General features: G+C 39.5%; 1 protein-coding gene across 6 annotated transcripts in view; it reads right to left on the bottom strand.

Annotated features, from left to right (window-relative positions):
• The window catches only part of cpeb3 (cytoplasmic polyadenylation element binding protein 3), a 44,651-nt gene extending 21,349 nt beyond the window's left edge, over window positions 1–23,302 (bottom strand). The window contains exons 1-6 of one of the 6 annotated variants that reach the window (XM_055021740.1): window positions 23,121–23,302; window positions 20,955–21,763; window positions 14,655–14,808; window positions 7,885–7,941; window positions 2,578–2,604; window positions 692–859 (exon numbers count right to left, since the gene is read on the bottom strand). In XM_055021740.1, the coding sequence (XP_054877715.1) occupies window positions 692–859; window positions 2,578–2,604; window positions 7,885–7,941; window positions 14,655–14,808; window positions 20,955–21,752 (1,204 nt within the window). In that variant the 5' untranslated portion in view covers window positions 21,753–21,763; window positions 23,121–23,302. Of the gene's footprint in view, window positions 1–691; window positions 860–2,577; window positions 2,605–7,884; window positions 7,942–14,654; window positions 14,809–20,954; window positions 22,237–22,804; window positions 22,987–23,120 lie in introns of those variants that run through there. The other 5 variants (XM_055021743.1, XM_055021742.1, XM_055021744.1 and 2 more) reach the window with 5 other exon arrangements.
• Window positions 23,303–24,704: the final 1,402 nt, after the last annotated feature.

Raw genomic sequence — 24,704 nt, 5'->3', positions numbered from 1 at the left:
CAAATATCTAAATACACTTGAAATAAAACAAAACTAACTTTTCAGCCGGTTTGAAGCAAATAATTCCTAAATATTGAAGAAAAAGTTCTAGTTCCACTGGCAGATTGTTTCACTTGTAGCAAAACTTTTTTCTCACATGAGATGTAAATTCATCTGCTGACAGATGAAGTTATTTTTCATCAATTATAAGGAATTATTTACTTAAACTCCTATATTTTGTTGAAAAGTTATTTAGTGCCGATTGTACACATTCAGGTACCATCATCCATATCGATTATAAAAACAGAACCAATTTGAGATGTGGCTCTTATGTAGAAAACTAATGCTACTGGTGTGTGTACACTGCAAAAACACAACATCCTAGTTTTTAGTGCATTTATCTTAGCACACTTGAAAAAAGATAAAATAAACTATTTTTAGGTCATAATTCTTGAATATTTATCAAATGTGCTGGTTACATGTAAAAATGTTTTGTTTTTGTTGTATTTTTAACTTGTTTTCGGAGGGTATTTTTTGCAGTGTAGTGTCAATGTGTCCCTAAATGGAGTTGATAAATGTCAGCGTGACTGTAACAGGCAAAAAGTCAAACTACAGCGTGTTCTGGGAAGTTTCCAACTGGGAAAAATGAGCAGAATATGCAACAGGGTGAAACTTGATGCAAAAAATGAAAATAAAAAATAATCTCGTTTACCTTCGTCTATGTCGGGAGGAAGACCTCCGACGAACACTTTCCTGGAGTAGCGCTCCATCCTCTCGCCGTTCTGACAGCGGGTCGGTGAGTTCAGGCCCGGGGTCAGGGAGGGGTCGCCGTGGCCGTCATCAAGGAAACCATCCTCGAAGGGGAAAAGACAGGAACGACCTGGACGGAGGCGGAAAAGTGACAAGAGCAGCAGAAAAGATGGACAGAGGAGGAGTGGGGAGGCAAAGAGAGCGTGAAGTTTTTACTGCCTGAACGACAACTTCATTTCTTCATCAGATCATTAAGCTGCGTTTCTTTCCATAAAAATTACCACAAAAAATAAAGAAACGCTATGAATGAATAAAAAAGTTAAGAATATATAAAAATAAATCAACATCCAGGTAAAATGTTATATTTTTATTGCGGTCACTGTGGCTTTGTAGTATTGACACTTGTTGTTACATTTTATAATCTTAGCACCAGTGAAACACAGATTTGAAGGGGAAATGGAGTAAATTTATAATATTAAGAGAATAAAGCAGTAATTTTATCAGAACTTCAAACCTAAAAATAAAAAATTTATTATTGAAGATTTTTTTTCCTCAATGAAAAAAATACCTACTAATTTTTTAAATGGCATCTTTAATCTGTTAATATTTTGACTTTATTCTCCAAATTAAATAAAAGGTTTTGTAGTCCAATACTCTGCCATAAACCTCATAGAAGGGATGACTGAAATAAAAACCTGCAGCAAGACGAAAACAGATTAAACAAATTTTATTTTTAAAATCCTATCGCCCAGCCCTAAAATGGTTTTAGACTTTATTGTCATCAATTGTACGTTTAAAATGTTTCATTGTGCTTCACATAAGGGCTTTTTGTGGAGAGCAACTGAAGCCAGACATTATTTGGTGCAAAGCTCAAATCCCTGCAGGATGGAAATGTTGCGTCATGCAGCAGAAGCAGCAGCAGCAGCAGCAGCAGCAGAAGCAGCAGCAGCAGCAGCAGCAGCAGAAGCAGCAGCAGCAGCAGCAGAAGCAGCAGCAGCAGAAGCAGCAGCAGAAGCAGCAGCAGCAGCAGCAGAAGCAGCAGCAGCAGCAGAAGCAGCAGCAGCAGCAGAAGCAGCAGCAGCAGAAGCAGCAGCAGCAGCAGCAGCAGCAGCAGCAGCAGCAGCAGCAGAAGCAGCAGCAGCAGAAGCAGCAGCAGCAGCAGCAGAAGCAGCAGCAGCAGCAGAAGCAGCAGAAGCAGCAGCAGCAGAAGCAGCAGCAGCAGCAGAAGCAGCAGAAGCAGCAGCAGCAGAAGCAGCAGCAGAAGCAGCAGCAGCAGCAGAAGCAGCAGCAGCAGCAGCAGCAGAAGCAGCAGCAGAAGCAGCAGCAGCAGCAGAAGCAGCAGCAGCAGCAGAAGCAGCAGCAGCAGCAGCAGCAGCAGCAGAAGCAGCAGCAGCAGCAGCAGCAGCAGAAGCAGCAGCAGCAGCTTTCCTTCTTAATGAAGAAACACAAAAAGCACAGCAAACAACCGACGAGCCGAACTGGACCATCCCTGCAGATCATTTCTTATTCTGACATTTTTGGAATCAGTCCAAACAAAAAGATTACAAGAGTTTAGTTTGGCATTGTTTTTATTTAAGGCTGACTCAAAGAGAGCAGATTCGTTCCCCCCACTCTGCGCCCAACACAAGATTCATTCAAGCAGAACCGATGACCTTTCACCCCCTCCCTGATTAAAGATGGAAACAAAGTGTCGAAATTTGCATGAATCCATTCAACCACAGCACAGATGAAAGCCACAAAGTGACACCACAATTAGAAACCCCAAAACAAATCAGCCTCTTTGCAAAAAAAAAAAAAAAAAAACCCCAAAAAACAAACATGGCCGGCTCGGGAAGCAGAACAAGTTACCTCGTCGGCGGCCATAACTCCGGCCTGCTTGACGGCGCCATGGAGGGGAGAGAAGGAGGAAGGGAAGGGAGAAAATACAGAGACATGGGTTTTGTTGAACTAAACCAAACCAGCAACATCGCTAAGCTAACAGTGGCGGGCCGCGCCTAAACCTCGGCAACAGGACGGAGCATCATTACAGCCACAGGGAATAGGATACGGAGGAGGGTTAGTGCCACTGAACAAAATAATTATAAAAAATTCTGACTTTTCTCTGAATTCTGAGAAATTTCTCAGAAATCCTGTGAGATGAAAAGTCAAATTCTGAGAAAAACATTAGACATGAATGACTAACAAAATGTCAAAATTCAGCAAAAACCAGTCAATTTAGAGAAAAAGAATCTCAATTTTTAGAAAATATCCGGAAATTTGAGTTTGAAGTTAGTTTGAAGTTAGGAATTTGAGAAAAACTACAGATTATGGGAATAAAGTCAGCTCTGTAAAAGAAAATTCAATATTGAGAAAACAAGTCAAAATTTTGAATTGTTTTTAAAATTTCAATTTTGAAAACAAGTTTAAATTTTTAATTTAAACTCAGAATTCTGTGTTTAAATTTAGAAATTTGAGTAAAAGTCAAAATTTGGAGAAAAAAGTTAATTTCAAAATTCTTTTTAAAACAAGATACATTCTGAGAAAAACATCAAAATTCTCAGAAAAGAATCTGAAATCTGAGATCAAAAGTCAGAATTCTGAGAAAAAATAAAATAAATAAGTTTTCTTCAGTGGCTCTATTCCTCTGCCATGTATGGAGGACCAATCCTGCCATATTCAGGAATAATACAGAAAGAGAAATTATTCATTAATATAATTTCAAATAAATTAGTGTGCCATTGAATACAACAAAATACTAAGAGATTTATCAATTCATAAAATAATTAGGTGTAAATGCCTATTTGTCTCAATTTTTACACTTTTATAATTTTTTATAAATTTCTGTGCTTTAATGCATATTTTTAATCAAAATTGATAGTTTTCACTGCTATATTTTTCTTTTGTTTACTTCTTTCAAGCGATCATACTTATTATCACCAAATTTACTTAAAACATCTTTTCAAATTATTTAACTGGTTTTGTTTTTTTATTTCTTAAACACTGATATATTTTTGGTTATATACTTCTTTGTATTTCTAAAATGTTTTTATAGAAAATTATGGGTTTTTTTTTGTCAAAAGCTTCAAGCTAATGTGACCCAAAGACTGAGTATCAATGTCCATCTGCATAACTGGTAGAAATGCACCAATCAGATATTAATATCTGTATTGGTACCTATATCGAAAAAAAATCCTAAATCGGGTCGAAAAAAAATCCTAAATCGGGTCTCAGAGACAATGTGCCCAATCCATAACGGCACATCTATTCAGTCTAGTTCTTTGGTTTAATGTTTATTTTGCATAATATTTAGAATTCCTAATTGCACTTTTTGAACTATTTGAAAGGTTTGTTGCAGTTTATTTTTTACATGGTTGACCAAGGTATTGTTTTTTCCAGTTTCAGTTTCTTTATTATTTATTTTGCATTAGCTGTTACACTCTTAATTGCACTTATTGGACAAATTAAAGTTCCTTTTACATGTTTGACCAATAGCTTGTCAGGCTATTGGTGTATTTAGGTGTAGCAAATAAAATGGAAATTCAGTACATGTATTTCTGCAGGGTTTTTTTTAAAGAAACATTTTAGCTGAGCACTGTTTTCCTGTATACATTCTGTTAGTCTGTTTACACTAACCTCATATATAGATATCGGTAGTGACAAAAGTGACTCGGTCATTCAATAGTTACAACAGTTTCAAACAAATTCTATAGAATCTAAACTTTTAAATGAATTAAAGATGGCAGGATTGGTCCTCCGTAAACCTGCTGCACCTGCCTTGGCAACAGAGGCGCAGCAGCATGATGCACGGCTGCACAGCCCCGGTGATTGTGATCTGAGTTTAATGAACCTGCAATAGCTGCACTTCCTGCTAATCTCCTGTGAATATTCACAAATGAGGCCGTAAAGAGGCGTTCTGCTGGCCGGTTTAGTCATTACCGTCGCTCTGGTGAAATATTAAGAGCAGGTTGACAGGTCAGATGGAGCAGGCCAGGTGAGAGTGGAAACTTCCCGACGGTGTATGAATGTGGCCGGCTGATAGCAAGGTACAAGCAGAGAGTTTGAACTGGACAGAGACCAAATGTGACCCCATCATGACCTTAAGCGAGATGATTTCATTGCTTTGACTTAAATAAAAAAATAACTTAAAATTTGCGTTTTCTAGCTCACTCTGGGGATTCAAATGACCAATTATACTAAAAACACAAAATCTTACCAAGTATTTTAAATCTAGTTTCTACTGCAAATATCTAATGAGACAAAACTCAGAAGAATCTGTTTTAAGTAAATAATTCATTAACATTAATAAAAATTTACTAGCTCAATTGGTAGATAAATGTAGTGATAAGATGCCAAATTCTCCATGTTTTAAGTGAAATAATCTGACACTGGGCTTCGCTGGCTTTGCTAGGCAACATTTGTGAAATCAATGGAAATTTTTCATCAGTATCAAAGAATTATTTACTGAAAACAAGCTTCTACATCTTGCTGATAAGTCACTTTAAAGTTGGTACACTGAGACATTTCCAGTAGAAGTGAGACTAAGTGGTAAGGTTTTGTGTTTTTGTAGTGTAATGAGTTAATCTAATTATCTTATCGATCAAATGAGGATTAATTAACTTGCACCAGCCATTACATAATATAAGCATAACAAGAATGGTTAAATTCTTTTAAAATATTTTTAATTATGCACATTTTTATACTTTTATTTGGGTTCCTACCGCTTCTAAAAACAGCTAAAGCACTTTAAAAAACACACACACAACATGGTTAATAAGTTAATATTTTTGAGTGTGTCTGGAAAATTAGCCATTTCAAAAACCTACAGTCACAAATCAGCAGGCACTGTTACCTAGCAACCCCAGCAGAGTTCCGCTCATCACCTAGCAACACAAATGGAACTCCAGCACATTTGGTCATCTGGTTTTACCGCTGCATGTGCTACATTTTTGCTTTCATATTTATTTAGCTTTTTTATGTGAGTGAATGGAAACTGGCTGATTTCATGGAAAGAGTGTTTGCTTGTCTTCCTAAGGCACTATACAAGTCTGATGTCATTTAATTTTATTTCATTAGTATAACAAACTCTCATTTTCAAGAAGAACCTAATCAGAAAAAGTTAAAATGTTCTGTTATTGACCTTTCAAAGACGTACGGTTGTATAACTGCACATCTCTTTGCATTTTCACACAGAGTTGAAAATGCAAAGCAGCAGCTTATTTGGATGCAACTTGACAAACGTCCCTAAAACATCTGATAGGCGGAACTGGCCAAACTAAAATCTCATCACCCAAGAGTGATTCTGTCCACAAACATGTTGTGTATCACCCATAGAGCAATCCTAACCTGTTCAAGAAGACATAATAGATCACCTTTACAAATAATACCTGAAATCCTGCTGTTGGAACGTTAAAGCACAGAAGAAGTTAAATGCCAGTAAACAGTAGGGGGAACAGATCCTCTTGTACCCCTAACTCATCGGCCACAATAGCAGACTTGTCTCCTCAGAACTCAATAAGCGCCTTGGCTTTGACCACCGACTGCATTGTCTCTTCTGCCTGGCTAAGCTTTCATTAGAGAAACCTGGGAAGTCTGTCTGCAGCATCGCCCTTTCACCGCCTGGCCTCAGCAAAAACAAAAAGTCGCCTAGCAACAAGGGAGAAACGGAGAGCGCTCCGGGCTGGGAAAGCATTAGATGCCTCAGCGGCGGAGACAATGCAAGCCACCAGGGAGAGGGGTTAGCAATAAGCACCAACTTCAAACTGTGTGCTGCCTGGGAGGGAGAGGAAATCTGGGTGATCCCTCCTGGGTGCCGCGGGTTTGAAGTCAGAGTCGAACCGCAACAACAAGAAACCTCAGAGAGGAGGACCTTCGCATGCTTTCTTCTTCTCTATGGAAGAAATGAACGCACCGTCCCCAGAGATCCCCTCACAGTGTGACGCCTCGGCGCTAACGGGAGGAAATGAAGCAGGAATTTCTAAAAGCTGAAGTTTGTCCCTGACACGTTTAGAAGGTCTCGAGTGGATAAAAGAGAAAATGGGGCCCAGAAAACCAAAACCCCGACAGGACAAACCCAAAGTAGAAACCAGAGCAAAGTTACCCAAATGTTTTCCCCCAGGGGCCACGGTGGGAAAATTTACACTTCCAAGAGCATCACTAAAATAGGTGCACCTCAAGTAGAAAGTCTTCAACCCAAATAAACATGTGGCAATAAGCGATTAATCAAATTAAAATGAGAAAACTAGCCGCTAAGCCCCGCCTCCTGGCTCTGATAGGCTGTTTTTGCTCAGGGAGGAGGTGGAGGAAATCGATCTTTTCACAGATTATTTGTCTCATATACTGTCACAAAATGGTGACAATTTTAACAAATAAGTAAAAAAAAAAACAAACAAAATTTTTGTTTTCTAAAAGTTGCATACTGCAGCTTCAAGGCCTGGACGGGTACAGCTGCGGTTTGGATCCAGCCGGGTTTCCTTCCTGGCTCTGGTTGGGTCACAGCGGGGCAAACTCGTTTTACATGTGGGGTATTTTTGGAGGAGCTACTCCCATAGTCAAGCGTGGTTCCCACCGCGATCCGTGTCCAAACCTTTGGTCACATGGGCCAAAAAATCTATAATTTACCTGCTGACCAATAAACTAAGTTTACAATAATTAAAATAAAGAAAACTTCTGTTAAAATTGTTGTGTAACTCAATCAACGTATCCCCCAAAATTAAAAGAAAGGCATCCAAAATATACTAAAAATAAAAACTTCTCAGCTGTAAAATCTGGATTCTTGTCACTGTTTTGTATGATATTTTGATATATTTAACTGGGTTTAATAAAATAAAAGCGGATTTTCATGCACCAAAGTGTTTTTGAGTATAAGTCCCTAAATAGATGTGAAAAAACAGAAGGCAATTTATTTGTAACAAAAACAAAAAATCTCCATCTGCATTAATAATCTGTGCTGCAGGCCAAACTTGTGTAATTGTTGAATTGTGGCAGCAGGGCCACACATAATGTTTCCAGGGGCCACATTTGGCCCCCTGGCCGTACTTTGGACACCCCTGATTTAAGGTGCTCGAGAATCCAAAATGCATTACACATTACTCAGTTTAACTTTAGCTCAGAATAACCAGTAAAACGAATCAACTAAAACTTAAGAAAATGTTATTTACTCACACAAACAGGACTTACTGTTCAGGGGCAATATGTGTTCTGCTCCAGGATGGTGAAAGTTGAGTCCAATCCGTCCTGTTAAAGAATCACAAGAAACTGTTACAATCTTTATTTGATCCTCGATTATGAAAAACGTGCAAAAACGAACCGACATGGAGCAAATTAACCAATCGAGAAACAGGAAACCCTGGTGTCCCGTATCCGATACGCTCATCCAGACAAAAGCAGGTGAAGGGATCGGATCTCACCAGGGACAATGTCCCAGTCTCACATGGACATATCCGTCAGTGCTTTCATGGAAAGCAGGTGTAAGATGTCTAAACGGGAGACCTTCCTGATTATCTGTCTCTGATGTAACATTTGGAAAACGGCAAGAAAAATACACCTGGCAGCCTGGTTTGAGAGAATCAGCCTGTTTACACAGCAAAAACACAAAATATCACCACGTATTTCTGATCCAGTTTCCAACTCAACGTTTACACTCACACATGACATTAGTTGCAACCAGATGAGCATTTAAACAACCATACATCTCTGCACAACAAACAATAATGCAGCAAATGGTTTCTGTTGCATTTTGTCAGTAACAAAACGCCTGTCTTTTCCAGCAGCCATTGTACAGCAGTAAAACCAGAAGCCAAATGTGCAGGAGTTGCTAGGTAATGGCGGAGAGTTGTGACTCAACGTTCAGGAAGCTCATTTTCCAGCCATCACTTATCACCACAAACTAAAAGGCGTCTGGGTGGTTTTTTAAAGGCTGTTTTTAGAATCAGTTGAGACGGCACAGCTGCTTTAAGTTTTTACCTTTTATAGTAACAGATTTTAATATACTTTGATTTAAAACTATATTACACTCTGGCTTCGTCAGCCATTGTTACAAGAACAAAAATCCCCCCTCCAACCGGCTGCGAAGGACACCAAGCTAGTCTGGAGGGATCTTCATCACATTGTTTCCAAATCAGTTTCTTTCAATAAAAAACTTATAAAACTTTAACAAAAACTGCAGCTGTGTGTGTCTGAATGTGGTGAATTTTTAAAAAACATGCTTGTTTTTCATTTACTGGGTAGAAAATCCAGAAATTTTACTCGAGTAAGAGTAGAAATACTTCATAATACAATTACTCAAGTAAAAGTAAAAGGTACACCATAGTGAAACACTAATTAAAGTTACTTAGGTAAATGTAATGCAATGATGAAACCTGCTGTCTGAAACCAGATGAGCTCCCTGCAGCTCCACCTGTTCCAGCCCCATAATCCAGGCTGGTGAAGGCAGGCAAGCCTCCACCTGCAGCCTCCACCTGCAGCCTCCACCTCCAGCCTCCACCTGCAGCCTCCACCTCCAGCCTCCACCTGCAGCCTCCACCTGCAGCCTCCACCTCCAGCCTCCACCTGCAGCCTCCACCTCCAGCCTCCACCTGCAGCCTCCACCTGCGGCGTCCGGCTCTGATGAATGCATGGATGTGTTCCACACAGAAACAGATTGTGTCACACTTTTTCTGAGTCAGAAAGACGTAAACACCACATGATGCGTGTTATTTAACTCTCCAAGCAGCCGATGATTCGCATTTCAGTGGCCCGACGTCTGCGGGTCGCACCAGGCTGCGGGTCGCACCAGGCTGCGGGTCGCACCAGGCTGCGGGTCGCACCAGGCTGCGGGTCGCACCAGGCTGCGGGTCGCACCAGGCTGCGGGTCGCACCAGGCTGCGGGCCAAGTTCAACAGCCCCGGGAAGCAGCAGTGCAGAACCACGTATTGGTAAACGTGTGGGTGGTCTGTTTGTTTCGGCTCCAAACATCTGAGCGGCTGGAGAGAATCAGATCAAGGTTGTAAACTTTAACCCAACACCACTGCTTTCAAAACAGAAGACTGCTTTGATCAGTGAAGTGGCGATTGTCCCAACATCATCAGGCTTTCCTTTCTGTCTGCATTAGTCATGTTGGGTGACACAGGGAGACAGATGCTTTCCTGGAGGCTTTAAATAACTCTGGGCTCGTGCCATCTGCTTCCCCTGAGGAGCTGATTGGCAGGTTGGGGGGGATGATGCTGCTGCTGCCGCTGCTGCTGCTGCCACTGCTGCCGCTGCTGCTGCTGCCGCTGCTGCCACTGCTGCTGCAGTGACATTTCCTCTGTGAGCTATTCTCAACATCTCCAGCAGCGGCGGCTCAAGGGTTGCCATCCACGTCCTCGTGGACTCAACAGTTTCTCAGTCAGGCACCCGGTTGGATCTGAGTTTGGCTGTCCTGCTTCTTTCTTTTTACTTTTAAAAAGGGGACACATAATGCTGAATTTACATCTTTGTATGACCATTTGGATCTCTACTGATCCACCCTCTTGTTTTTTTGGCATTAAGTTCATGTTTTTTGGTGTCTGGAAAATTTGTCGTTTCAAAAACCTCTGGATTGTAACATCACAAATCAGCAAGAGCCGCCCGTTACCTAGCAACCCCAGAAGAGTTCCGCCCGTCACCTAGCAACCCCAGAAGAGTTCCGCCCGTCACCTAGCAACCCCAGAAGAGTTCCGCCCGTCACCTAGCAACCCCAGAAGAGTTCCTCCCATCACCTAGCAACCTAACTTGAGTTCCAGCACGCTTGGTCAGTACGCAGTATGCTTATCTAAAGAAGACAAGCATTTTGTTGTTGACTTCGCATTCAGAAACCACTTGCTGCATTCTTGTTGGTTGAGCAGGAGGTTTTACTGATGCTTTTCAAAGACGTAGGGTTGGATTATTGCACATCTGTCTGCAGCCATTTATGAGCTACTTCATAGTTTCATAGTTGTGAAGTACTTTATAACAATGAAGTACTACTCAGTTATGAAACTATGAAATGTCGCAAACTCGCTCCGTCAACCAGAAGTTCTCCTGGCCTGTAGGGGGAGCCGACCAACAAATCTTATGACACAGTGGTTTCAGTAAAGATCAGACAAATAGAGCTGTTCAATATACATTCATATTCATGTTTGTTTCGAGTCCGAATGCCTATAACAGGCAGACAAATGTTACTGTAATCAGCAAGTGTCGCTAATAATAGTTAGCCTGGATGAAGGTTAAGCTGGGTGTGAAGGCTTTCTGAAATCCAACTTCATTCTGCACCATTAAACCGCCCTATTAACATCTATGGAGGAAAATCCCAGTTGCAGTTACGGGTGTGTCGAGAGCAAGGTATGGAAATAAATAATAGCTGTGATTAGCAGGAGACAAAAATAAAAACCTCCTGTCAACGCTCTTATGTCAACGCAGAAATGTGCAGCCAAGTCGTCTGAAAACAAGACTAGAGACCACAAAGAGGCGGAGAAGTACAGCCAATGGGTAAAAAGCATCACTAAAGCTCAAAATCAACTCAACAAGTCGCCGCAACATAATTACAAGCACTTAAAGGTCTTTTAAAGATTACAGTAAAGCAAAGAAAATTAGATAAATTCCCTAATTGAGTCAACTGTATATCCAGTTCTCGTATTAAAAGCATTCTTACGTATTTTCTAAATAAAAATAAAGACTTTCATGAATCCAGATTAACCTGAGATAAGCTTTTAAATGCATCTATGTTGTGTGAAATCCAGATAAACATCATTTCAAAAATGCATAAGAAACAAGGCCAGACTTGTTTTTAAACTGGAGAAGCTAAGTCACGCTAACAGCAGCTACGGCCAACTAGCTGCTGCTTTCAACCTTTAACACAACCAATAAATGCATCATCTTATCTCTGTGGAGTCATTACAGGCAGTTTAAAGTACATGAAATCGTTTCATACTGTGTTAATTATGTCAGCTGAAAGGTTTAAGGGGTCAAATTCACCCTGTCGATTGAACTTTGACCCTTTCCTGAATGGAGACGCTCATTTCCCTGCAGTGAATTTATTTCAAAATGACATCCAGCTGCTTCCAAGTGCTACTTAAATAGATCCTCTCTCATGCAGCCAAAATAAAAGTTTTCCAAAGGGTCCAACTCTTATGACACTTTAACAAACACTGCAAGTCTGTGTCTGGTGGATTTCTGATTAAAAATGTTTTATTATATTTTATTCAAGTGAGAGCAGAAATACTTCATCATGAAATTACTCAAGTAAAAGTAAAAAGTACAGCATCATCATAAAAGTATTTCTTGCAATTGAGTAAATGCAACAAGTTAAGTGTCATTTGGTGAATAATGACACTTTTAATTCAAAGTTGCATTAATTCTTGCATTAAAAGTGGTATTATTTAACGTTTACACAGACAGGTGTGATTATGACAGAGTGCGGTCAGTTTTATGCACACCCTTCAAATAAAGTGTTACCATCAATTCTTCTCCATATGGAGACGGAAAAACTGAGGCTGACAAAGATTTTTACCCACATCACAGCTCAGGTGTGTTTTCATCTTTTAAAAACCACCTCCGTCCATCCCTCCCTCTCTCGCTCTCTGACTCATAAAACACGAAAGGAAGAGCAGCTATTCCAGGCACAATGAGAAGTATGTGAGAAATGTCAGCGATGGGATGGAGGTGGGTGGTAACCGTTCAGTTAGGAATGCAAAACCGGGTCTATTGCATTAATTGCTTTTGACTGGCGGTTGTCGGCCTGTGAGGCTTTTCTCTGCAGACTCAACCCTGAAGGTTTGAGGAGCGTCTCTGGAAAACTACCAGGATTTTATTACTGGCATCATTACCTGCAACTCAGATCATGATGAGCATGTATGTCATTCATTTTAAAGTCAATTTTGAGAAGATTACAACTGTTTAATCCATATATTAGCTATGCATAATCTACACAGATCATTCTTTCCATTAATAAATCAATCACTGATTTTTCTATCAACATTTCATGACTGATCCTGTTCCCAGATCAACTGAAGCTAAAATTGAATTTCTTTTTATCCTTTCTTTTTTGTTAACCTTATCAGGTAGAGCTGCACTCTGTTACCATGGTTACCTCAACGAGAAACATACCAAAATAAAAGCGTGGTTAATGGTAGTTACAATAAACAAACGCAGCTTTACAAAAGGATTTGTGTAATTGCAGAGTCAAGTGATCACACAAACACCGGGGGTAAAAGTTTGATATTATTTTTTTTCTATGATTTATGGTCAAAATTATACATACAGGCCTAAAGATTCACAGAGGCTTTTGTCATGATATGAGTGTTTCCTAACAGCCAATATCGATGATTATCAGTTTCTCTCAATAAAAAAAAAACCTATGAAACTATAACAAGAACTGCAGGTCTGCATCTGGTGAATTTCTGTTTGTTTTTCATTCAGTGGGGAGAAAATACAGAAGCTTTACGCAAGTAAAAATATAAATACTTTATAATAACTCAAGTAGTAATAAGTCTAGTCAAGTATGGAGTAACTGATCAAATTAATCGTTTAATATTTAAAAATTATATCATCAGATGGACCAAATTATGAAGTTACGAAATTTTTTTTGGTATTTTAAGGACAAAAGTGACAATAATTCATATAACAAAAAATAACAAAATCAGGCAAAACAAACAAAAAAAAATGTTTCCAAATCAGTTTCTGTCAACAAAAATTGACCAAATTCTCCGGGCCCAACTCAAGAGGCGAGGGGTTCTGCCAGCCGGGCGAAGGTGCTTTCTGCTGCACCTTGCATTCTGCATTATGACAACACAGCGACGCATGCAGGGAACGCGCAGCTCATGGTAAAACGCCAAGCCTGCCTGGCTTTCCTCATATCTCCCTCTGTGTTTGTCGTGCTTCGACAAACACGGCGGACGCCCTGTGGGACGTTACGACACAGCAAAGCAGATAGCGGGGCCCCCAAGATCACTCTGTCCTAACAATGTTCACTCAGTGCAGGACTGGAAATAAACACGTGCGCACCCCTCCCACCTTCACGATTCCATTGTTGGGGCGAGAGCAGAAAGCTAAACCTCACCAGGCCTCATCCTGGTTCGTACAATGGAGCTGGAAAAACAATTAATTCGCCCCGAAACCGAAGACAGATTCTTGTTTTTATGGTGAATCAGTTCAAATATTATGTTTGAAGCTGTAAATAAGCAACATATTTATAAGAACAATCAAAAAGAGTGTAGAAGATTACTGTACAAACTGTTCAAGTGTGGAAACAATCCTAAAAATCAGCCTGTTTTTCCCTTTAGCCACCTAAATTTCAAGATGGCCGCCGTGTTGAGTTGTTTAAAACACTTATTGAAACAAATGTGAACCGTTTCCATGACTTGCATGATATTTATGTCACCTTGCTAATTGTGTTCATGCAACTTCAAATCAACGATATCAAGCAAAATCAGAAGTTGAGGATTTTGCTGTTTCTAAGCTTCACACCAGATGTTTTGTGTTTAGCAGTTTAGCATTAGCTTCTGCTCATTTTCATTCATATGTGAGCCAAGATTGTTGCTTAGCGAATTAGTGATTAGTGAACCTAACCTCTGGTTAGCTGTGCTCACCAATAATAACTACTGTCAATTTTTGTGCAAATGCTTATTTTCAATGATAGCCATGGCTGCCATCTTGGAAAATATCCACCAGAAACAGGAAACACAAGAGCAAGAAAAATATATCTGATTCTTGTAGTTATAAATATGAAGTCTATGACGGCGGCCAGCTTCAATTTTTTAAAGCAAGTCTTTGGGGATCTTTGAAATTTTGTATCCACATTTGAAATATTTTGCTGAAATATTAAATTATCTCCTGCAGTAGAAAAACAGAAAAGGTTTAAATTTTGCAGGGATTTAACTGATCAGCTGATTAAAAAGTAGTTTTAGCTCATGAAGCAAACAAACAAACAGATGCAAACATGTGGCAGCAAAAGATGAGTAAATATTCCTAACCTGCAAAATGATTCCTCCATATAATGTCAGCGATAGTCACTGGTGGCCCACCGGCCGGGTGTGGTTTACCTTTGTCATGGTCAGTCTTTATCATATCCATTAATGGATTCTCCAAAGAGTTCAAGTTAAAAGGATCAAAGGGCCGGTTCCGGTCCTGGAAAACAGCAAAAACATGCGGACGTCTGGAATTAGTTATCAAAGTTAGTCATGGAAATGAACAAAGACACGAGGAAATAAATCAATATCATAATAGATCGGACGTGATATTTGATTCATGTCAGTTCAGGACCCTGTATTCACTGCGTTTTCAAAATGTTCACTGAAAGGAGGATTCGGTTCCACCAGTCGTGTTAACGCCGAGTCTGTCGCTGGGGCTGAAATGACTGAACTTCCCTCGGTTGTTGACGTTTTCATCTGAGAAACATGAGAGAAAAAACGTCCAACCAGAGCTGGACGGCTGCGGTCTCGGCAGCTGTGTCCTGTGTTCGCTACGCGAGCTGGGAAGCCGCATTGTTTGGACACCGCGGCTATTGTTGTTCGGCTGAGCATTCAAAAGTGTCGCCCCCCCATCGCCACTCAGGACCCGACAGATAAAAATCTGCCCACTTGGTGCAAACGGTAAACACTTAAACCGCTGAGCTGGTCAGTTTTTCTTTTCCCTGATGGGACGCAGCTGGAGGCGGCGTTTACGAGCTCAGACTCTGCATTTGAACACATCGCAGGATTGGAGGAACGCAGGTTGACCTAATTTATCAGCTCACCTTCCCTCACGATAACAAGCAAAGGAGAATTTAATTCAGACAAAAATAAATCAATTAAGACGAGGAAAAAATAAAAATGGTTCTGGAATGGGTGAAGGTGAGATATTTCTGTTCAGATTGGAGTAACTAACTCTAAATACACAAAATTTTAACTATTTGTAAAAATTAAATTAATGGACTGTTGTGCTCATTTCTAACGCACCTATTTAACAACTTTCCCCAGATTAGCAGGTAAATTACTTAAACATTAGTTCATTAAATGCTTCACAGCAGATGGAAATGGCTTACATATGGACCAGAAACAAAAACACAGTAATTTAATATAAAATAATGAAAGTCTTGCAAATTTATTGCACTCTGAGTGATATAATTTAACATTCTTTCTGTTAATTATGAGGATGAAACAAAACCCTTTTTCAGAAAAAAAGTGAAAAAGTTTCAGAGTTTTTAGCAGAAATTAATTCCTTCCCCCCCCTCCCCATCTATAACACTACCATAAAAACCCTTTCATATTATGTTTCTACAATAAATATCGAGCTACTTTCAATGTCAAATTGTCTACTTTTAAAAACAGGTTGAAAGTGCACCAAAGTGCTGTACCAACATTATAACTCTATGGAATATATTGATGAAAGAAAAAAGAAATAAAGTGCAAAAATAAATAAAATAAAACATCAGAAGAATGAAGTTACAGTATCAGGCCTTAATTAAATGTCAACAAATAAAAATAAGTTTTAAGAAGCGATTTTAGCTTCTTTTTTTTTCCTGGCTGCTCTTAAATATCCAAAGTCAAGCAAAACACCATTTTCTGTCGCGCTCCGGATTTGGAATAATATAAGAAAAGTTCTTAAAATCAAAACACTCAGATTTTAAGAGTTTCATTTAAAAAAGCAGTAAAAAAGGAATGCTACTGCCTGAGGTCAAATCGCTGCATTTGCTATTTATTGTGTTTTATCGACTTGTTTCCGCTGTGCGAGTGTCGTCTTGCTCAGGTCTCTCTTCTAAAACAGATTTCTGATTTCGAGCTTCCGCTGCACCGATTTAAGCAGGAGGCTATTCCTGTTCGCCCGCCATCTCGCCTGCAATCAGAAGACGCGCGCGATAATTTCCATCAGCATCATCAGATGTCCTGAGACGCCGCCACGTTGGGTTGAATTCCTGGCATTCCTCTGGCTCCGAGGAGGCAGCAGGCAGGTACAAGCACATAACAAGTTGATATTCGAACCCGGGCGGATTCAAAGAATGAGCCGCCAGCGTTTTTTAGGCCAGCCAGTGATGCACCTGAGCTTCGTTTACATAAACAACAGCTGACATCCAGAACCCTGACTTTGCATATCTGTGCTACTTATCTCTTCAAGGTAAAAATTTAAATCAACTGTCTGTGAATCGTGCAGCCTATGTGGGTTTATAAGTACAATTTGAGTAAATAATAACAAAACATGAGCTTAAAAGTTGGTTATTTGAAAAAAATGCTCCAATTTTTTCCATTTCAGAAGTGGGAAATTCATGCACTGCAAAAGCACAAAATCTCACCAATTTATAGAGAAAATAACTTAGTTCACTTGAAATGAAGCAAAACTAACTTACAAGTAACTTTTCAGTACAATATATAGGATCTTGTTTTAAGTAAATGATTCCTTAATTTTGATGAAAAAGTGCTTTTTTCACTGGCAGACTATTTAACTTTTAGCAAGAAATCTTGACATGATTAAAGTGAAATAATCTGACAATAGTCTGACTAGGACTTTTTCACCAATATAAAGTATTTATTGACTCTAAACAAGCTAATATGTCTGGCTGAATAAGTTAGTTATGTCTTTCTATATTTGCACAATAAACTAGACAAAAATACCAGGTGAGATTTTATTTTTCCATGTGTATTTTAATGTGTACATTGCAAAAAAACAAGTATTTTCTTCTAGTTTGAAGTGGAAATAACTTTCTACACTTGAAATAAGACAAAACTAGCTTACAAGTTAATTGTTTTAATTAGTAACTCTTGAATATTGATTAAAAAGTAGCAGTTCCATTTATATTTTCATCTTCAGAATGAAAAAAACATCTCGTTTCCTGTGTGTTTTAGCAAATTAACTGCTGCTGGGCACACCGGCCGACTCAACGTTTACGCTCGCGCGTGAAGACGGCTGCAAACAGATCCACGATTATACAACAGCACATCTTTGAAAAGCAGAAGTGAAGCCTCCTGCACAGCCAACAAGAACGCATTAACTGGTTTCTGGATTGTAAGTCAACAAGAGACAAAACACTTCAGCGGTAAAACCAGCCGACTGTAACTCGGGTTGCTAGGAAACAGACTGGGCTCCACTCGGGTTGCTAGGTAACGGTGACCCCCGCCAAGATGTTTTTGAAACGACTCATTTTCCACACACCAAAAAACGACAGAGTGACATTTTTAAGCACTTCAGGTTGCTTTTAGAAGCAATTGGGAAGCAAACTGAAGTATAACAATGTGACAAAATATGAAATTTTGCATTATAAATCCCATTGAAATAAACAGGAGGGGTCAAGTTACAACCCTACATTGCATGAACACCTGTTAGTTCTCAGAAGGCATTTTAAATTTAATAATTGATTTGTTTTATCTGCTTTGATACCGCATGTCCCTCTTAATCTTAGAGTTTCATCTAGCAAAGCTGGACTGGATGAGATTGGGAGACCGTTGCAGTTCTTCTCCGCTTCATAAAGCGTGACATGTGACCCCCTGACCTCGTCTCCAGGAGATAACTGGAGCCGTAATCCGGCTGAGGCTGCACCGACTGACCGACCGACCAACAGAGGAAAATGTGTCACTGACATGGACTCACACCAGCAGCCGGGTACGTTTCACTCCGGCTGTAATCCCAACCAGAGCAAAGCTGCGTTTTTGCAAGATTTCAGCTCAACCTTCGTTCTCTCCTGTCGACTTTGTTTTTATAGCAGTCGGTGACATTGTAAGGGGTGGGAGGGCATCCTGTTGGCTTACTTTACGCCTGTTTGTCAGTCAGCTAAACATAGATCACACACGTGACTGACCACACGCTATGAGGGCTCATGTTTGTTCGCTCAGTCGAGCTGGAAAGGCTTCCTACAGTGAATCCCAGCAGCTATAAGGCATTTCTCCGAGTCCCTGCTGTGAATAAACAGCGTAGCTCTAAAGAACTATTTGCATATCAGTGTGGGAAATTGAGGAAATTGCATTATAAATGCAGTTGCAGTTCACAATGTTTGTACTGTCTCAATTCAAATTCAAATGCCAATTTCCTTGTTAGCCAGCAGTTTATTTCCTAAAACAATTTATAAGCTAGCAACCCGTTTTACCTGGGAATAAAGACGGCTTGTATACGCTCACAAAAAACCTTCTTACAGCAGGAAAATAAGCAAAGGCTTCTGTGTTCCTCCCAATATAATACTGAACATTTAAAATGTTCAGTATCTGTGAAATGAAAGAAAAATGTAAATCATGTAAATCTGTACTCTGACCCTTAGTGACTGTAGATACACTTCAAATAGCTGATGGCAAAACAAAGATCAATAAACTTTAAATTGTAAAGAAAGTTTAACACTGGAAATGGAAGACATTTCAAATGTCCAAAATAAGCAAAGAAAACAACAAATAAATCAAATTATACTTCAAAAAAGGGCTAGCTGAGACCGAAGCACCAGACTGAAGACTTTTATTATGCAGTTTTTCAGGAAAAGAGAAAAACTATTTTAAAAATTGCAAATGGAAACATTTGAGCTCATTTTAATTTACTATGTGTTTAATTGATTTATTGTGAGCTACATCACAGTTATAATGCACACAATCATTAGCAACAAGCCCTGTCACAATAAGCTACAGATCAATTAATTGCGTGACAAATTAAAACAAGCTCAGTAATTCTCATTTTTCTTCTTTTTTCACTTTTTACCAAAAACTGGATGATAAAAGTGTTCGGTCTGCTGCTTTGGTACAAACTATCACTTTTAATGAAGGACAATTTTGTTTACAGAGTTCATAGTTCATTTTATTTGTAGTTTTGTTTTTTGATTATTTAAAATGTCTTCCAGTTCCAGTGTTAAAGTTGATTAAAATGTAAAGTTTATTGAGAATCTTAAGAATGTGCTCTTACATTATTATTATTATTATTATTATTATTATTATGCTATTATTATTTTATTACTTGAAAATGGTTCCAAAACAATTTTATCGTTTATCACCATAACTTTAAAATGTATCATTATGACAGGCCAAGTAGTAAAAAAGTACATTATGATGATTTCTATAATGACAATAAGGATTATTATTTTTATGAGTGAAACATTTTAGTTTTTTTTTTTGGGATGGGGACCAAAACTGCCTCCAGCTCAGAGGCCCTCATTTTTTTAAACCCGGCCCTGGTTCACACTATTAATTCATGTTAAGACTTTATAGTGGGTGTTAACAATCATGACGTTTGTTCAAAGTGGTCTCGAAATGACAATATTATCATTTATCTTACAGCAAAATGTCCGATCTACTTAGGACAGATTTCCCACCAAAGAAATTTGGAAAATGCTTTTTGTATTTGCTCAGATTTTCTTTAACTACATTAATTGAATTGAAACCAGTCGTGTTTAGTCCACTTTGATCAAACGAGTTTGTTTGTCTAGAAAGTCCGGATCGTTTGGGGAGGTGTGGACGCCTAACTGAACTCTGGTCCGCCTGCAAACCTCAGTTTTGATTTGGTTGAGGTGAACGCTGGCGCAGTTCGAATACATATGTGAGTGGCAGGGGATCAGAGACGTGTCCAAAAGCAGGAAGTGGACTACAGCGCAGGGCATTCTGGGTAAATACAAGCCAAACAAACTTGGAACAAACAAAGGAGAAATTCTACAACCACTAAAATCTGCCACTACTCCATTTTTGTATATTTCGTGAAGAAATATAGAAAAATGAGCGTCTTGTTCAGAGGTTGTTGTCATTTCCTTGTGTATTTTCTGGTGCGGCGCCCCCACAGGTGAGGAGGGGAACAGGTTTGTCAACTGGTTTGACAAAATGAAGGCAGGAGCTGGAAACATAACAAATGCTGCAACTTTGATTCCCAAGCAAACCGAGTCTATAAGACGGAATGAAAAGGTGTGAAAACACCAAAGGTCGGCATTGCACTGAAAAATGTAACTTATGTAGGAGTAGAGAAACTTTAATATATTTGTACTAGAGTAAAAATCAGAAACAAAAACTAAAGATTTTTTTTTCTACACCAGTTTCTTTGTAGAAAAAAAAAAGAAACGTTAACCCAGAACTGCAGATGTATGTCTGGTTAATTTTTAGTTAAACATGTTAGAGAATCCAGATATTTTACTCAAGTAAAAGCAGCGATTCTTCATAATAAAGTTACTCAAGTAAAAGCAAGAGCAGCAAAAATAGCAAAAACACTCCTACAAGTAAAATATTTCAAAACAAAGTCAGTAGCTCCTACCCAACTCTAATAGATTGAGAACTGGGAACAGAAACATGACCACCTTTTGGGGTCACTGTAGAGAATAAACAGCCTAATTCAGGGCTTGATGTTGTTACCTGGAAAGGCAGCATGTTGTTGCTGTCCTCCATCCAGGGCTTCTGAGCCAGAGGACCCCCGGGTCTCGGGAATTTGGGGGGCGCTATGACGTTGCTGGTGTAAGGCTTCTTCATCGGGGAGATGGGGTTGAGCGGAGACGGCACCCCGACCCCGACGCCCACGGCGCGGCGCGGATCTCTGCCCGGCTGCAGCGCGCTCCACGGGCTGGACGCGGAGCTCCACCCGGTGTTCTGGTGGTTGTTCCAGGCGGAAGCCGGGGAAGACGACGATGTCCCCTTGCTGTTGTTGATGATGGTCTGGTAAGCGTTTCTCTGGGGAAAGGGAACTTGGCTGGGACTGACCGGGGACCTCCGCTGCTGCTGCTGCCCGATTTGCGGGGAGAAATTTCCCCCCAGCACCGGATTGACGTGCGGGAAGTTCTGGAACAGCATCGTCCCATTCACCGACGGTATTCCCTGGAAAAAGCTGTCCTCCACGGCGTTCGTGGTCCCCGTGGACCAAGTGGTCCCGAACGACGCCGGAGGGGACCCGAGGGGCCCGCCGGTGTCCTGGAGCGGGTGCTGGTGGAAGCCCAGCCCGGGCAGGACCGGCGACTCCATCGGGACTCGGTCCTTTCCGCCGCCACCGCCGCCGCTGCTCAGCGCGGAAGCCGCTAGGCTGCTGCCGGTCGACGGGCTCTCCGACTCGGATGAAGATGAAGTGGGTTCCGATGACGGGGTCGGCGTGGAAGGAGGAGGGTCTACTTGCTGCTGCTGAGGCTGGGCTTTGTTTTTGTCCATCAGTAAATCATCCTGCATGGTTTGCTGAGCTGCGACAGGAGGAAACAAACACTTTGAGTCAAAATGAAGATTTCTATTTCTAGGGAGATCATAGAGAGAACTCCTACGGCAGCCGAAAGGGAGTAAAACATCAAACCGGGTCGCCCTCCAAAAATAAAACCCTAAAAATGACTCTTAAATCTCCACGAAGAAGAATATGGCAGCAGATAATCACTGGATTTCGCCACGTCTCGTTTTTCCTTCCACGCAGGAACTCCAGAGCTGCAATGTGAAACTGATTCTGTGCTTTTTCTGGCATAAGGACCTCCCCTGACACTCATTTGCATACGTCAGTAAATACAGCTGTCCTTCAGCAAGGTGAAAAGACACCTTGACACTTCCGCCTTATTGTTAACGACTTCCTAAAAAAAAAAGAAAAGAAAAACAAAAACATTTGTCAGTTCTTCCTTCCTTTCATTTTTTTTAAAGATTCACTTGCAGCATATTTTAGACTAATAAATTAAGTCACACAAGCAAAAAAGAATTGCATTTTTAATCAAGTATTTAATAAAAAAGACAAACATTTCAGATACAACATTTAATCCATATGTTTAAATTAAATATCTAAATATTAAATTGTGTCCCACAACTTAGAAGAGGGATATTTAAAAAAAAAAAAAAAAAGCAGAAGTCCGCATTGACACGAATTGGCTTTTGCGTAATATTTCTACGTCGCATTTTAAAGCGAACAATGCGCAAATCCTAGAAATTGTTCGGTTGTCTTGGCAACACATTGCAGAAAAACTATGTTCTTTAGAAATTAACTGAAAAATGAACAGAAAGCGTTTGGTTATTGCTAAACATAAAAATACCAAGTTTCATCAGAGGTTAAACATGAACAGATAAACATACTGATAGAGACGCTGAAGAGCGAAGCTGTGGCCTCTGAATAATAATAATAATAATAATAATAATAATAATAATAACACTATAAAGCTGGCGTGACACAGACCCGCCATTCAGCATAATAACCACTGATATGAGTCGGACTTTAAATATAATCGCAGTGGTGTGAGATCCAAACTCCCCACCGGTTATAATCCGTGTTTTTCCTCCAACAGAACCGCTTCCAAGGTCATGAAAGAACCACAATCTGCAGCCCACTGTGGCTCAGTCCACGCAGCCCCATAAAACACTCTGACCACCAACCCGACTCCTGATTTCTGTCGCGTTGGCCGAGATATCCCGGCGTGCATATCTATCTTTCTATATCTATATATAGATATATGTGCATGTCATGAAGCTCACTTCCCCACGAACATCGGCTCCATCTGTGTCCCGCTGCACACGGCAGAACGACATGCACACCCGCTGCGCCTCTGCTCGAAGTGAAGCGGAAATCATTACCTTTTATCCTTCACCTTTTTCAGACTGTGAATAGATATTTCTGTTTGCCTCGCCTGGGTTGGGATATGACAAACGAGCTACGCTTGAGCCGAGGTGGTCAGCAGTTGCCTCAACAGCTGATTGACTGCGGCGCATGGGTGATGGCCGAAAGGGCTTGTGGGAGTTGGAGTTTTATCTCGGTGCGGTCGCTCCAAAGCTGCTGGAAACTTAAAGTAAGACGAAGCCGTCCAAGTACTCAAATAAGGAAACGTCTACTCAAGTATTTAACTGATCAAATGATCAATTAAAAATTACATCATCAGATGAATCAAACTTAAATTTTAACAATAATTTCTATAAGAAACAAAAAATTTAATTAGGCAAAAGATTTTTCTTTCAAAACAAAAATCTTATGAAACTTTAACTTGTTTTTTCATGCAATGGGTGAAAAATAGAGACACTTTGCTAAAGTAAGAGTAGAGATACTTCATAATGAAATTACTTACTAGGGTAAACGTAGAAATAAGTACATTTAAATAAAAAAAAAGTTACTCCAGTAAATGTAACTCGTTACGACCCAATTCTGCGAAGCAGCCTTAATTTCTGTTGTCCAAGATAAAGTTTTATTGCATGAATAAAAACATATGCTTTATTTTATTTTATTTGTATATGGCACAGATTAAGAATAATTTATATTATGTACTTTGGCAATTATAAGTATGCTGTGTGCTCGGTTGTTAAATATGATTGCCATTATTACTATTTTTGTTTTAAAAAATCTGTTATCAATCAAAACATAAATGAAAATGAAGTGAAATAATTCACAGGTAAACTTACTAAAAGTTTTAGATTCACTATTTATTTAGTGTTTTGTTTATCACATGATACATTTCGTATCACAACGAGAATTTTGATTTACTGTTGCCATGATAATTTCTAATTAACAATGTTTAAAACTGCCCTTACAGTTGGGATTGATAATTTTATTATCTTATCCACTGTTTGCTTAACAAAAAAATCAGTAAATACCAATAAATGTTTCAAATGAGAATCTTTTTCAAGACCATTAATTGTGTTTGTGAGACTATGGTTGGTGTGACACAGTGATAGCTGTACAGTTACCTAAAAATAACAAATAACAAGCCATTAGTTATACCAATAAAATAAATTGTACATCACTTATAAGCATATGTACATGATTTGCCTCTATATTTTCTGAAAACTCTTCACTGTAACAGAAATTAAATGAATACTTTAAAAAGCTTTAAAGAGGAGCAGCGAAAACAAATGAGGAAGGTTAGCATTGTTTACCAACAACTGATGATGTCAACCAGGACAATCTTCAGTCAGAAGCCTCTTTAGATTCATCAAAACACTGACTGCTGGGTATCTTTGCTGCCTCGATGATATTTGAAAATATTTGGGTAATGTTGGAGCTATTTATTCTTTATTTCTTTATCCATTTTAATCTTAAACTTCTATTTTTTTGCCTTATTTGCAGGTTAATAATTTATTTTATTTTTTGTTTCATTTTCTTATTTTTTCCTATTTTTTATTATTTGTAAGCCAGACAGGAAGTAAGGTGGGTCAGTCTACGTTCTATAA

This window comes from Poeciliopsis prolifica, unplaced genomic scaffold (assembly GCF_027474105.1).
Source record: "Poeciliopsis prolifica strain line A6 unplaced genomic scaffold, Auburn_PproV2 SCAFFOLD078, whole genome shotgun sequence".
Lineage (NCBI taxonomy): Eukaryota > Metazoa > Chordata > Actinopteri > Cyprinodontiformes > Poeciliidae > Poeciliopsis > Poeciliopsis prolifica.
Note: the sequence above shows the minus strand (reverse complement) of the source record. Positions and strands in the feature narration are given on the sequence as shown.